The sequence below is a fragment of the Myodes glareolus genome, chromosome 13, assembly GCF_982192425.1.
Source record: "Myodes glareolus chromosome 13, mMyoGla1.1, whole genome shotgun sequence".
NCBI classification, from domain to species: domain Eukaryota; kingdom Metazoa; phylum Chordata; class Mammalia; order Rodentia; family Cricetidae; genus Myodes; species Myodes glareolus.
In genome coordinates, this window is record NC_142038.1 from 43895593 (window position 1) to 43910058 (window position 14466).

The 14466-nt window shown below is 43.2% G+C and overlaps 1 protein-coding gene across 1 annotated transcript in view; it reads left to right on the forward strand.

Moving 5' to 3' along the window:
• The first annotated feature begins 5507 nt into the window (after positions 1–5507).
• Dpysl3 (dihydropyrimidinase like 3) overlaps positions 5508–14466 on the forward strand; it is a 113292-nt gene continuing 104333 nt past the window's right edge. The window contains exon 1 of the mRNA XM_048419345.3: positions 5508–6009. Within this exon, the coding sequence (XP_048275302.2) occupies positions 5632–6009 (378 nt within the window). The 5' untranslated portion in view covers positions 5508–5631. The remainder of the gene's footprint in view (positions 6010–14466) is intronic.

A 14466-nucleotide genomic window follows, 5' to 3' on the forward strand; every position in this document is an offset into this window, starting at 1 on the left:
ATGTGATTAATTTACAAATGAACTGAAACCATGAATAGCTTATATAGTAATTGGAAAAATAATAGGAGTTCCTTTTTGTAAACGCTTGGGAACATTGGAAACCGCTTCAACTGGCAGGTTGGATGCTAAGTTTGTGTTTTGCTTTGTTTCTTTCCTGCTACATCCTGAAATTCAATTTATTGTCTGGCTCTTGTGTGGAGTTCTTTATTTCAGAGTTTAAATTGTACCTGTGAGTCTGCACCATGGAGACAGGAACACAGAGCCGGGGTAGTGAATAGCCATTTTATCATCGTGGTCAGCAGCTGCCTTAAGCATTTGCCTCCCTCCAACTGAAGGCAAAAGGAGTTTCTGCGCTCGCACGGCTTTGGAAGCATTGGAGGATGATAAAGTCAAGAAGACACCCTCAACAGAGAGCACTGGAAAGGAAGCTCCAGCTGTGCCCCACCTGGAGGGTGATGTGTCACGCCTTATTACCTAGTTGTCTGGTGGAAAGGACTTGTTTCGAGCCTCATCGGAAGCCTTCATCTCACATCCTCGGCACAGCAGCCCTTCCCCCACTCAGCTGTCCAGCTGCCGAGGGACCACGAATGAGGTTTCGAGCTGACAAGGGAACCGGTTTCATCGTATTTTGACTTCATATTTTCAGTACTATGTCTTCCTAATAGAGTAAGTAGGATATTCTAGTTTAGATCAATAGTTCTCTGTAAGCAATTTCCTTCATGCCCAATACATATATTTTTAGTTAAAACACCACCCTTGATGTACATTTGAGAATAATATTCTTTATGATTATTGCAGTAACTCACACTTGTTAGTAAGTATAAAAATATAGAAATGTATAGGGAAAGAAACTGAAAATCACCTACAATCTTATTGACTTACTCTAAAAGTAAAGAAATGCATAAAGAACATAATCCTCCCTGTAATACTAATAATTTACTCTATAGTAGCGCAGTGTTTCTATGTTTGCTTACTGCCTTTGCCTACATAAATGCTGCAAATGTTTAATAGGAAAATTCATTATGTGAATAAAGGTATAGAGAAGAGAGCAATGACTTTTATTATCTATCCCAAACATTATTATAGTTTGTATCATTTTCCACCATAAAATTTAGCAAAGTTAAAGATATGCAGCATGGTCAGTGTAAATTTTGGGCACAGAATTAACCATGTATCTGATATTGGGAAAAATCAGGAATTGGTCTTTATTGCTCACTGGACATCAGGAAGAGGCCAAACATTTTGTAAATACTGCCTCACTTACATCAAGTGCTCCCATGGAAAATAAAGATTTCTTTCTTCTTTGTCCATGAAGTACAGAAATGATAATTTGGTTTCAAATTTTTGTAACAGAAAATGATGGGTTATATTTAGAAATATTTAGATTCATTGTCAAAATCCTACAGCTGCTGCTGCTGTCGCCTGGAGCTGCCCACTGCCAGTCACTGTTAACTGGACCATACTCTTCATCCTCATTGTCAGTCATGAGCCCTGAGGCTGCATCTCTTTTGAGTTGTTTGTACAAACAGTTTCAAAACAGCAGGGGACATTTATACTCTGAGCACCAAAGAGGAAGGATTTGACTCTAAGGTCCCCTGGTTGTTTAGAAGTATTGCAGGATACAAGTGTAGGCACTCAGGAGGCTGAGGCAGGAGTGTCACAAGTTCAAGACCAACCTGAGATAAATAACATAATCCTATGCCCCACCCAAACAAAATAAAAACAAGAAGCCCCAAAGTAATATTCCAGGATCTTTATGTTCCAGGAAGGTGACACTGATACCATAGCAACACTAGCGATGGGTCCTCTCCACCCAGGGGGAGGAGCTTGATGAGAGTTTCATCCCATAGTCTACAGGTTCCAGCACCTTGTCCAGAGAAGATGCCAAATGGCCACTGGTGATCCTGAGATTTTCATCTGTGATGTCAAGACAGAATCGCTGTAGGGCAGACACTCAAACTTCTAGATGCAAAGCAATGAGTACGATGGAACCCATGGAGCACTTTGGGCTCAGGAATGGACAAGACAGTGAAGAGATCACCCCTGCAACCACAGCCAACTTGAATACATCTGACTTTCTGATTTACCAGCCCTTCCATAGCTCAGCGATATGCTCTTTAATCCCACCTCCTTGCTGTACCCCGTGACTCTTGTGCTTGTACTTCAGGTGTTCTTCAGTTCCCTAATGTCCTTAAGTTTATTTGTATTAGAGAGTTAAGTGTGAGATTATACAATAATCTCTAAAAAGTCAGCAAGTTGATTATTGGCGCAATACAAACTCTATGGCAGTCTGGCTTGTACTCTTGGTTTTTGAACATGCGATTACAACCTTAGTGAGTGTCAGGTTTTATGCTTGTTGTTTTCCTTTGCTTGTTTGTCTTATGAAAACATGGTACAACTTGTTTTAGGTAGAATATATTCTGTGTTGCCTTATAAAGATTGCATGGTGCATGCCACGGCTGACTGCTGATGCATCCTTGCCTTCTGCTGACCTATGGGTAATAGAAGATGCCTCCGGAAGACATTTCTCTGAAGTTATAATCGGATACGCTATGGACTTTTATCACAAGTCATCCCGATGCGAAGTGGCATGGGATTTACTGCGGCGGCAGGAAATGTGAGTTTGATCTGGTGTGACAAGTGGAAAGCTCTATTCAGTCCCAAATTAGAGAAGACGTTCACTATTTGGAGCGTTGTTTTGAGTAACTACCTCCTGGGCAGGACAGGTTAAGCGCCTGCAGTCAAAATGTTCCTCTTGTGTGTGTTCGCCATGCTTATATTCTCATTGAAAAGAGCGATGCCACAAATGCCATGTGTTCCTGCAGATAGCACATCTAAGTGGGAGGATATTTCTTCATAAGAGTCCTCGTCTTAAAGCTAACTTCCACCCAAGAGCAAGGTAGGAACTTAGGGTGGGCTTATCGCCTAGCACCCGACCTCTGTCCTTCCCGATTCTGATTTCTTTGGTCCACCATAGAGTGGTGTTTTAGAATAATCAGCCAGTAGAATGCTTGAGCCCCAGTTAGAAGAACTAGATTTGATATTATGAGCAAGAAAATAGAAGATCTGAGCCTCGCTTTTTTGCTGCTTATATAAAGGGAAATGATAGTAACCCCATCGGATTATTATGGCTGAAGTCAATGCATATGAAACTGTGTGTATGACATACTCCTCAAAAGCTAACACCTTCGATAAACCTGTAAGATGAGTGAGTCAGACATATAGGAGAAATAAATATACAAACCAGTGAAACGTGACACATGCCTAGGACTGCATACTTGCCGAACTGAAGTCAGAGCAGCATTCTTAGTTCAGTCTTTTCAATAATACGCTGCTTCGCTCGCTTAATTAAGCACATGTGTGTGCACACAGCAGTTGACTTTGAAGTGTAATGCTTGAACAACAAATATAGTTATTTGGCATGCACATTCCATCATACATAGCAGCGAGAAAACAGACCTGCAAAAAGGGGGTGCACCTACACAGCGCCACAGTCTGTCATGCATGCCTCGCAGCAAAACACACAAGCTCTTGCAAGTGTGCACCTGCATTAGAATATGCACCCTCTCAAAGGAAACTTAGGATATGCACCTTTTCAAAGAAAGCTCTATTCTCTTGGTGCATAACTTGCTACAAGTTAAGATTTTGACAAAATCTGAGCACTTGCTCAGAAACTTTGCTTTCGAAAAATATAAAGATACTTGACCTGCAGTATCTATTAAGGTTAGTGAACATGTCGCAAGAAATGTCCTTAGCACAGAAAATTCCTAATAGATCTTTTAGGCCTCTATGGCCATCTTCCCTGTCTCCCTTTGTTTCCCTTCACTAAAACGGTGTTCCACAAAGAGGGAGCCCACATCAGGGCACAAAGCAAGGTTCTACAACTTGAAGGCACTAAGAATAATAAGAAAGTCAGTCACAAGGAAACAAGTGTCTGGACACTGAGGGAAAGGAGCTGTAGCCAGTTTCTCGCATGAAACTCTGGGTTCATCAGTAACAAGCAGCTGTTTAAAAGGATTCAGTGCTTGAAGGATGTTTAAGAAACAATGCATCATTTTCACAGTGCACAGGGCACTTAGCAAGTGCCTTCTATTCACTGTGTCTAGGTATATACCTTAAGTTAACATGCTTGCCTTTGCTTTTAATTCGGGCTAATGTTCATTGCCCCAATCTTTTGTGAAGGCCATGGGCCTGCCATTGGTTCTCTCGTGCTACAGTTGCTAGAGCTATGTTCCACTCTGAAATTGGGACTTCGTGTTTTGGTTCATCAAATCCAGCGTTGATGTCCTTGGAGATCACCTGTGTCCACAAAGAAGGCTGTTACATACTCACACACACTGAGTCTATACGAGTAAACAATGAGTCAGCTGAGTAAACAATGCACGGTGAGAGGGAACCAAAGACCAATTAAATCAGGGCACTTTCTATTCTAGGTTTAGGATGTGTACAGGTACATTGTGAATTCTGTGGTTGGTAGATTCTAGTTCATGTGGCAATCATGTAGGCAAAATGGAAGGCAAAGTCTTCACCTGTCCAGTTTTTGAGGTAAATCTAGGCTTGTGCGTGAGCCTAAATGAAGGATTCTGAGAAGTGACTCCAGGCTTCAGTCTCTGTGTGAGGTATAAGCTTGGAGTTTGTTTGATGGACAAGGGAGTAATTACAAACATTTTTCAAAATAAAATCTGGAAATGTATGCTTGTCTGTGGTTCAATATTATTGTGTCTGAGGCAAATTAAAGTTGGGTAAAAAGCAGAGTCTGGGATGGCACACATGAGTTCAAAGTGGGTTTAGGTGAGATAATTACAGACATTTTGTGATTGCTAGTGGAGTTAGAGGATTTTCCTCTCTCGCTGGCATGTGCTTGTATATGTATGCATATTTGTGCATGCGCCTGTGTGAAAGGTTTACCTGCAATCCAGTTCTGGAACTTGTGTGAAGGTGAAGGTTTGTGAGGCAGTTCTGGGACCTGGTATAATTTTGAGATTGGATGAGGCAGTCTGGATTGCAAATAGGACCAGGAAGGTGTCTGTGGTAAGTCTGTGTAATTAGTTTCCAGATACAAACATCTTGGGCAATTTTTCTTGTGTCCATAAAAGGATCAAAAAGATGTGCATGAGTGTGTGTGTGTGTGTGTGTGTGTGTGTGTGTGTGTGTGTGTGTGTCTGTAAGACAGGAGTTCAAGTAGGCACAGAGTTTGTGTGCCCAGGTAGCCGAGATTTTCAGCCTGGATTATTTCTAAGACATCTGAATTTTATCTGAGTGTGAATCAAGTCCCAAAAGCCAGCGTGACCAGGAAGGATGTATCCGTGTCCGTGCATGTGCGTGCGACAAGTTGGGATCTGGACCTGGAACTGGAGCTGAGACCGCATTAGGGCGGCGGAGTGGGGGATGGGGTGGCCGAGGAGGTTAGACTGGAGCGGGCGGGCGGTCCCGGGGGCTATCGGAGCCGGGGCTTTGGCTAGCTAGCTTGTCTGGTTGGGGACAGGCAGGAACCAGAGCAGCACTGCCGCCTCTGGCGCGAAGGCTCAGGCGCCTCCTCCCGCCCCACCACTGTGGCTCTGTGCACGCTGCTGGCCGCTGCTCTCTACAGCCTCTGAAGAAGAAAGCCCGTGAGCCGCTGTCGCTTGAACCATGGCTTCGGGTCGAAGGGGCTGGGACAGCTCCCACGAGGACGATCTGCCTGTGTACTTGGCTCGGCCGGGCACCACAGATCAGGTCCCACGGCAGAAGTACGGAGGCATGTTCTGCAACGTGGAGGGCGCCTTTGAGAGCAAGACATTAGATTTCGATGCCTTGAGCGTGGGACAGCGCGGCGCCAAGACTCCCCGGAGCAGCCAGGGCAGCGGCCGCTGTGCGGGGAGCCGGCCAGGGGTGGAGGGGGACGCGTGCAGGGGTCAGGGTCGAGAGGAGAGCAGGGAACCCGTGCCCGAGTCGCCCAAGTCCGCTGGGGTGGAGATCCGGAGTGCCACCGGCAAAGAGGTCCTGCAAAACCTCGGTCCCAAGGACAAGGTAAGTAATCGGGGCTCTTTCCTCCTTTGGCCCTCGCCCACTTCCCCAGCCTCGGCCGCCATGGCCCGGGCACAACTTTCTTGCTCACACTTTACAAGAAGATGGGCGACTAGGCTCAGAAAAAAAGCCATCCGTCGGGGGGCCCAGGTTTCTCACGTGTCTGCAATTGTCTCATCTTCCTGTGTGTATGGTAAGGGTCTCAGGCCTGGGTCACACAGATGCACCGCTGACCGGTTACTTCTAGGTGGGTGTGTCAACCCTGCCAGCCTGGGAAGACTTAGGGATTCCCAGACTCTCTCTCCCTCTGATGAACTAACAGCACAATTGTCTTGGTCCTCCTTGACTCCAGATTAAAATTCAACTCAGGTCACGGGGGGCAGAGGTCAGATTGATGCTAAGAAAATGAGGTCATCTCTGCAGAGTGTGGATTAAAACAGAGAATGAAGAGTCTCCTCTCTGACTTTTGAAACTTTTGGGTGTGGGGCCACTAAACACCCGACTCTTCGTGCCTCACTTCTGCGGTAGCATGACGTTTCACATCTGTGTTTATGAAGAGTGTATTTGTGTACATAGCTTGGCACACGCCTGGGTCTCATGGGATGCAGCTGTCTCTGTAAAAATATCACATATTTGAAAATAGACGGGGGTTTTAAGAGTGCATAGTAAACCAGCACGAGCTGCCGGCCCCCTGCCGCTCTTACATGTGTCAAAGCTAATTTCTTCTCTGTGTTTTCTAGAGCAAAACTCAGGCCATGCTGAACTGTCTGAGGTTACTGGGACGACTTGTGTGTTTATTTCACAGAAAGTCAGAGGCAGGATTCAGAAAATTCAGGGCCGGCGGAGGTCTGGAGGAACCGATGTTCAAACCGTGGGGTCTGAGTTGGGGAACAGTAGGAATCAGAAGCTTTTTGCCCAGTCTAGGTAATGGCTGCGCAACCCACCCCCTCCCATGTATTATTCCTCACTAATGCCATCATGAATAATATCCTGCAATGGAAATGTCTGCTTCCCAGTGATTACCGTTAAGACTCATCCTGCTCTGAGCTGTTTTTCCATTAAAATGCAATGAGGTGGTGAAAGGCCAGCTTATCTCTCAGTGTTTCAATTTTTGGTAGGTTTTTTTTTTTTAAAAAAAAAAAAAAACAGACAAACTTTTAAGTACTGCTACCGTCCAGGGAAAGCAGGACCCGAAGCTAGCGCTGAGTGGAGAGGCCCTTTGTAAGGCATCTCTTGGAATTACTCATCTCCTTTATGGTTTTCACATCCTCTTCCAGTGTGAGACTCCTGTAGGCCGGCCCACCAGCCCTTTTAGGGAAGGCGTCCGGTATCTTAGAATGATTTTGGCAGATTTCACAACTGAAGAATAGCCCTTTATAGAAAGGTAATTACGTCTCTACATGTCTAACTCCATCACTCTTCAGATGGTCCCTTCCTGGCGTGAAGAGGGGGCAGGAGGGTATGGAAAAGGTCAGAAGCCATCACTGTGAGTCAGTATCGTCCCCTTGCTGGAACAGCCCTGATGTCAGCCGGATAATATGCTTGGTGTGCAAGACTGAAGCAGGGCAGCTAGAGAGAGGGAAAATGTTCTTCCTTGAAACCAGCGTTCTTCCTTGAAACCCAGCAATTCTCTCAGTTTTGTTCCCTCTCACAAGCTCTGTACTTTTGGCTCCTAATTGAAAAATAATAATATGACTCAAACAGCAGCAGGGTTTCAAGAGCTACATGGGTTTTTGAGTTCAGGCTTGCTGTCTGCTTCATGCAGGCCATGTTATTATCTCTAATTTCCTTTAATCACACTGTTTAAAGAAACACACAGAGGTTATCTAGCTCTGTACTTGAGGGTTATTCCCCTGAGGCTAGAGACTGTGTGTTTGAGTTTATCTCTGAGCCTGGGATGCCTAGCATATTGGAGGTGTTTGAGACATGTTTGATATTCAAACTCCTGATTTAAAACATCTGTTTCGCCAGGCTGATGCAAGATGGCATCTACACTGGCCTAAATACTGCTGTGGTCACTTGGGAGCCCACGACCTCATGAAGCAACTTCTCAGATTAGAAAATTAACCAATTTGCTTGCTTATATAGTTTCTGCAGGTTGTTCTTGGTTCTCATCTTAGAAAAATAAGCATCTCCTTGTTTAGAGACATTTTCAAAGATTTTAAATATGTGTTTCTGTCTCTCGTGTCTGTGTGCAAAAAGGAAGTGTAATGGCATAGTAAGAAGACCAAAACCTCAATGGCTCAACAAAACAGTAACAGCCATTTATTAACTCTGTACCTACCAGTTGTCTACAAGTGTCACAAGGAAGCTCTGTTCCTAGTTGTCCTTCGGGGATCATCTCCACACAGCAGCAGTGGGAGGAGTCTATGGCTACTTGCACACAGACATGGACTCTTTCTTGCAGAAGTAATGTTATGGAAGCTCAGCCTTAATTGGCTAAAGCATATACGCGGCTTTAGAGGAACTAGGGAACTACATGCTGACCATAATCCTGTAAGACAGAAATAATTTATAAATAGCTCTATCTGTCCAAGAACTAGGGATGGACTATAGGGTGGTGAAGGTGGGGGAGCTGACTTCATCCCCTCACCGATAATCTAACTTAAGCCTGTAACTAAGTCTTCTTCTGCTCTTGAATTCCCGTCTACAAAATGAAAACAGGGACTACTTCGTTTATAATAAGAGCTCAACATGAATTCAACTTCATTTTTTTATATACTTGTGGGCAGTCTCTCTGTGCACACACACACAAGTGCACACACACAAATGTCTCTGTCTATCTGTCTGTTTCTGCCTCTGCCTCTGCCTTTCTTTAGGGTCTTATTCTGTAACTCAGGGGACTAGGGATGCCCTTTGCAGTGAAGGTCCTGAAACTTGTGATGACCTTCCTGCCTCTGCCTACTGAATGCTGGGACATGAGCAGTTTGCTTTATTGGTCTTGTTATCCAGAGCTTCCTTTCTTATTTCCTCCTGTAAGAGCATTCCACTGTTGTGATTTTTTTCCCAGGCTGTTATGTTGTATAAGTTTTCTTCTGAAAAGACAGTGCCTTGGCTTGTGCGCTGAACCTGGAGCTCCAGATGGGATGCAGCCATGGCCAAGTGCATTAGGCTCCTTCATTTTACATGCAGCATATGCTTGCATTGTTGAGATTACAGCTAGTGATTAAGTATCTGTGTCTTATTGTCTTCTTATTAAGCTCCTTGCTACTCAAGCTTCCAGAAACTCTTTCTCTCAAGCTTCTGTCACACTGGGACGGCCCATTCCATTATGGTTCAGATAATTTTTTTTTTAAAAAAGCAACCTATAGACTTTTAGTTTCTTCCTTATAGATTTAGCACTGTCTTAGCTCCCTCCCCTAGTTGATCAGTGCTTTTGAAGCCATAGTCTATGACTCAGCACTACCAGCTTTATGCCATCTGCAGCCTTGATCGCAAGACATTATTGCAGGTATAAGGAAGTTAAAACAGACACTAAATAATCCTAAATCCCATTTATTAGACGGTAAGTAGAGAGCAGCAGAATCTAAAATTGCTCTTTTGTGATCAGCGTTTGTAGACGGCGAGTGGCGAGATTATTCTCATTTCAGTAGCCTGAGCATTGTGCCAGCTCCAGAAATGCTACAATAATACCAAGCAAGAGCAGGTCTTTCACCAACACCACTAGAGAACTGCTATCCTGCCGCTTGCTCAGTACTTAGAGAAGCTTTGGGAGGAGTTGCTCAACCCATGAGAACAGCTGATGCAAGATCTTTGTTTGTCCAAGTCGACCTAAATCTACTGTGAGATTATTGAGAAGTGTGCTGGTTAAAAAAAAAAAATCAAGATAATCTTATCTCTGACATACTAATCACCACACCCCTCTTAAGGGAATAAGTATTTTCAGTAAATCCTGAACAGGTTAATTAACAAACGTGTTTGGCGGAATAAAAGTGTGAAAAGCTTTCTGCACTGTACAGGGAATGCCCCATTTTTGGTGTCACCCACCACAGAGCTAACTTTATGATTCTAGACCTCTATGGAAATGGTTATCTTAACAAAGTGCTCCAACTTTTCTCATGATAGAAACTCATGCAGCTGAAGTCTTCCGAGGCTGGCTCATACTTATAAGATGACACTAAGTGCATAGGAAAGCACTTTTAAGTAAAAAATTGTGCATTCTTAAGATACTGTTCTGCCCAAGTGTAATTTCCAAAGCAACAAGAAAATTACCAAGAGGAGAAGAATTATGACACAGTGTCTGCAAGAACAAATGATACCTCAAAGGCTTTGTCATCCAGGAAAATAAAGCCATGACACTTTGATTACATGGGTTTGTTCCTGACTCAATTCCAAGGGCCTTGGCTCATTGCTAGTTCCCTGTTTCCCATGTGAGGTTCAGTACAAGATGTTTCTCCTATGAAGTCAGCCAAGGCTCTGGGGGTAGAAGAGAGAATTTGAACAAAATAAGAAATGTGGACCCTTACTTTTTTTTTTTTCATCCTGACTTTTAAGTGTTCAGATTTGGTTGGCGTTCCCTTCCTCGCCTTGCAAGAAGGATGACCACCGGAAATAGAAGTTCACATTTACAAAGGTGCCTGGCTGTCAGAGCCCAAGCCCAGGAGTGCACATGTTTTCTAGGGAACAGAGATCTTGCTTTCCCAACTCACAAGATGGCCTTGAGTCCAGTGTTTCTGCACCAGAAACTGAACTGTTTGAAAGCTCTCAGCACTCCTGGGAAGTTTGGCAGTGTGTTTTGAGGAACATACAAAACATGTCTTCTAAGTAATGCCGCAATTGGCAGGGTTCCCTGCAGCTAATGGTCCCTGGAAACCGGCTTGTGCTGACTGTTCTTGTAATGTATAATATGGCTGCCGTGATGTCTGTTAGGGTTTCTGTCAGCAACTCCTGGAGCGGATACTGGTCATGATTTATTTCTGCTGGGCAGCACTCTGTAGAGGTGTCCCCGTGAGATGCAGAGAAAGTTTCCTGAAAGTAGAAAGCTGACTGGGAGGAGCACAAGCCGAACCTTGACTTCTGCTGGGGTAGGTTAGAACTTTCTAAATTACACTTCGAGGAAAATAATGTTGAAATATAGCTCTATTCTTTACATGTGACCTCGTGGCATTTTGAAAGACAGTTCGGCTTCATCAGGAGAATAATAAAAAGAGGTAGGGAGAGCAAACCAAACCAGAAAAGTTATTCACAGTCTCAACTTTCAGCCCTAACCAATTTACTAGCTGGAGTTTTGCTAACACGTGTCCCTTCTCTCTGCGCTTTAGTTCCCTTCCTAAAATGAGGTGGTGGTCCAGGTGGTGGCTATGGTAATGGTGCATAAACTTTTCTGATTTTGAAGGTATTATCTAAGTATTTTTAGCATGTTTGATATTCTTTATACTTGTGTGCACAAATATATACATATATATGTATATATGCGTTGTGTACAAAATATTGTGTTTATAGAGTGTGATAACTCTAAAATGCAAGCAACAATGGCAACTACAAAATAAGAGTGTCACAGGCAGGATAGATGACCCAGTAGGTAAATGTCTGCTGTGCATGTATGAAGACCTGCGTTTGGAATGCAGTACTGACATGTCATCCAGGTACGGTGGCATGTGTCTGCAACTGCAGCACTAGGACACAGAAACAGGCGCACTCTAAGGGATCCCTCAGTAGCCATCCATTCAAAATAGAAATCAACTGCCAGCCTCCACCTTTGCAACACACACACACACACACACACACACACACACACACACACACACACCAGGGGGAAAGGAGAGGAAGAGAAGAAATATCACAAAAGATACCAATGTAACTCTTGTCCTTTTTTCTCTTTACCCTAGTGGGTTTTGTCCAATCAGTGGGCTAGTGTTTGGAAGCTTGTGTTCTCTAAATTGAAGACACAGACAGAAGGGCTATGTTCCAGCGTTGTTGGTGATGAGCTCAGTGTTGCCCAGTTCTTTAGTGATGGATGATTCCTCCTGAATAGTTTCTAGGAGGAAATTTCAAAACGGTGGAGCAGAAACACGTATGAAAAGGCCAAGTGAAAATAGATTTTGGGGTTGCGATGTTCATCATTCTCAGTGTGTGGGACTGGACTAAAGAGATCCAGCTTAGTCAGGTGGTGGGGGTGTAAATCTGTAATTCCAACACTCGGGAGGCAAAGGCAGGTGGATCTCTGTGAGTTCAAGTTCAGCCTGGTCTACAGAGTGAGTTCCAGGGCAGCCTAGGCTGCACAGAGAAACTCTCGTCTCAAAAAACCAACAAACAAAAAAATATAAAAAAGAAGTTTGTCTTTAAGAGTCCTTAAGTAAAGTGAGACTTCCCAAATCACCCTTTCCCATTTGTCTGTTGCTAATTTATTCACAATTTTTTGAATTACAACTATACAGGTACACATGGAAACACAAACGGATGAATTATACTATGTATTGGTGCACGTCTGCAGTTCCTGTAATTCAGGAGGCCTAGGTAGGGGGGTTGCTTGAGGGCTGTGGGACTCACTTAAGCATCACACTGAGAACTATCTCAAAAAAGAGAGAATGGAAGGGAAAAAGACAACTCAGGTAAACAATTAGAAAACATTTTTTTAAAAAAAAATGCAAGCCTACATTTCTTCATAATCTTCCAAGAGAAACTCCATGAATACAATAGTGGCTTTTTTTGGTTCATCTTTGAATCACACACACATACACTTTCACATTAAGTGGGAAGGTGCAGTATTTCTATGTTCAAGTTCCCTTTTCGTGTATACCAGAGTTTGAATGTGGCCACCCCCACCCCAGTTTGCACGTTAAAATCCACACCCATAATGTGACGGTTGTTAGGGAACAGGGCATTTAGGATATTATGTTCTCAGAGAAGAGCTCTTGTGAATGTATGGGATTCAGTGTCTTTATGAGAAAGATTCCCAAAACTGCTTTGACCTTTCTACCACGTGACACGGTCAGAAGGTTCATTCTAAAGTCAAAAAGCACGCCTTTGCCAGACAGGGAATCTGCCTTGATGCTCCACTTAAGTATAAGAAATTTAAGTTAAGTTTAAGATCTGAGCTTAAGTATAAGTTCTGTTGTTTAAATGTCACATAGTTTGGAGTGTTTTATTACAGTTTGGTGAAATGACAGAGCTACTCAAAAACAAAGAAAATCAAAACAAATGGCAACAACAACAAAACCCTAACAAATGCTTCCAGCCTCTTCCAGTAGAAACACAGAAACTCAATACCTTTCTGCCCCCACGAACACACCACAGCCTTTCATGACATTACCCCACGGGAAAGTGTTACATAGCCCACAACTGGTGAGGTTATCCTGACCCATCATTAACACCTAAAACTCTATAGTTCACAGTAGGCTTTACTCTTGGTGTTGTACATTCTATAGATTCAACAAAGGTACAAGCATGTCTCTATCATTCTAGCATCTTACAGAATAGTTTCCCTGTGCCCAAAATCCTTTGTGCTGAACCTATTTATCTCTACCTTTCCCATGATGCCTTGTAATCACTAATGACTGTACTGTTCCTGTTCAGTCTTAACCTTTCTAGTGTCCTGGGGACATTGGTCTAGGACCACCTGGACACTGGCATCCATGGATATTCAAGTCCCTTAAGTCTGCTGTCCCTATCTGTTGGCGGGGGACTTGTGGATGCAGGAAGATGTAGGAAGATGACTGTAATTAGCATAATACGCTATCTATTTTTTCCATATAGGATTTTTTTTCACTGAATTATACAAATGTTATTTCCTCTGTGTCTCTTCCTGATTGCTAACTCATTTCTTTTTAGTACTGAATAATAATGTGTTGTTTGGCCCTTTTATAGATTATTTTGCCCCTGAAAGGAATAGGGGTAGTTCCAAATTTTGGAAATTATAAATAAAAATACTTTACATATGTTAATAAATATTTTAGAACAAATATTTTAATTTGGGGAGATACTAAGGGAAATAATTGATTAATCATTTGGCAAGTGTGTACTGGGGCTGGTGTCAGTTTGCATGCTACCCAGTCAGAGTCTTGCTACTCAGAAAGTGCAACAGCTTTGGCAGCTGTCAGGCTTCTATATCTAGTAAGTGCAGTGGCATCTTGTCATGTTAACTTGCAGCTCTCCAATGGCACCAGAATAACCTGAAGCATCCTTTGATCCGCAGCCTTGCCCCTGTGGATCATTTGTGGGAGTCTGTTAAGGTCTCTGGACCAAGTTTTAATTTCATTGTTTGTGTTCTTATTGTAGAGGTTTAAGAAATTTTTATGTTTTGTATAACAATCTATCGGATATGTCTTTTGCAATTATTTTCTCCCATTGGCTTTTCTTCTTGCCTTGGTATTATTGCTCTGGATGTCAATGAATCACAGCTTACCAAGTTAGTTCTTTCGTCGATTGCAAAATTGGTATTGTTTCTGAAGCACTGCCTCATTCCTAAGGTTGTCTGTATTTTCTCTTGTGTTATCTTAGAGTTTTGGAGTTTTCCATTTC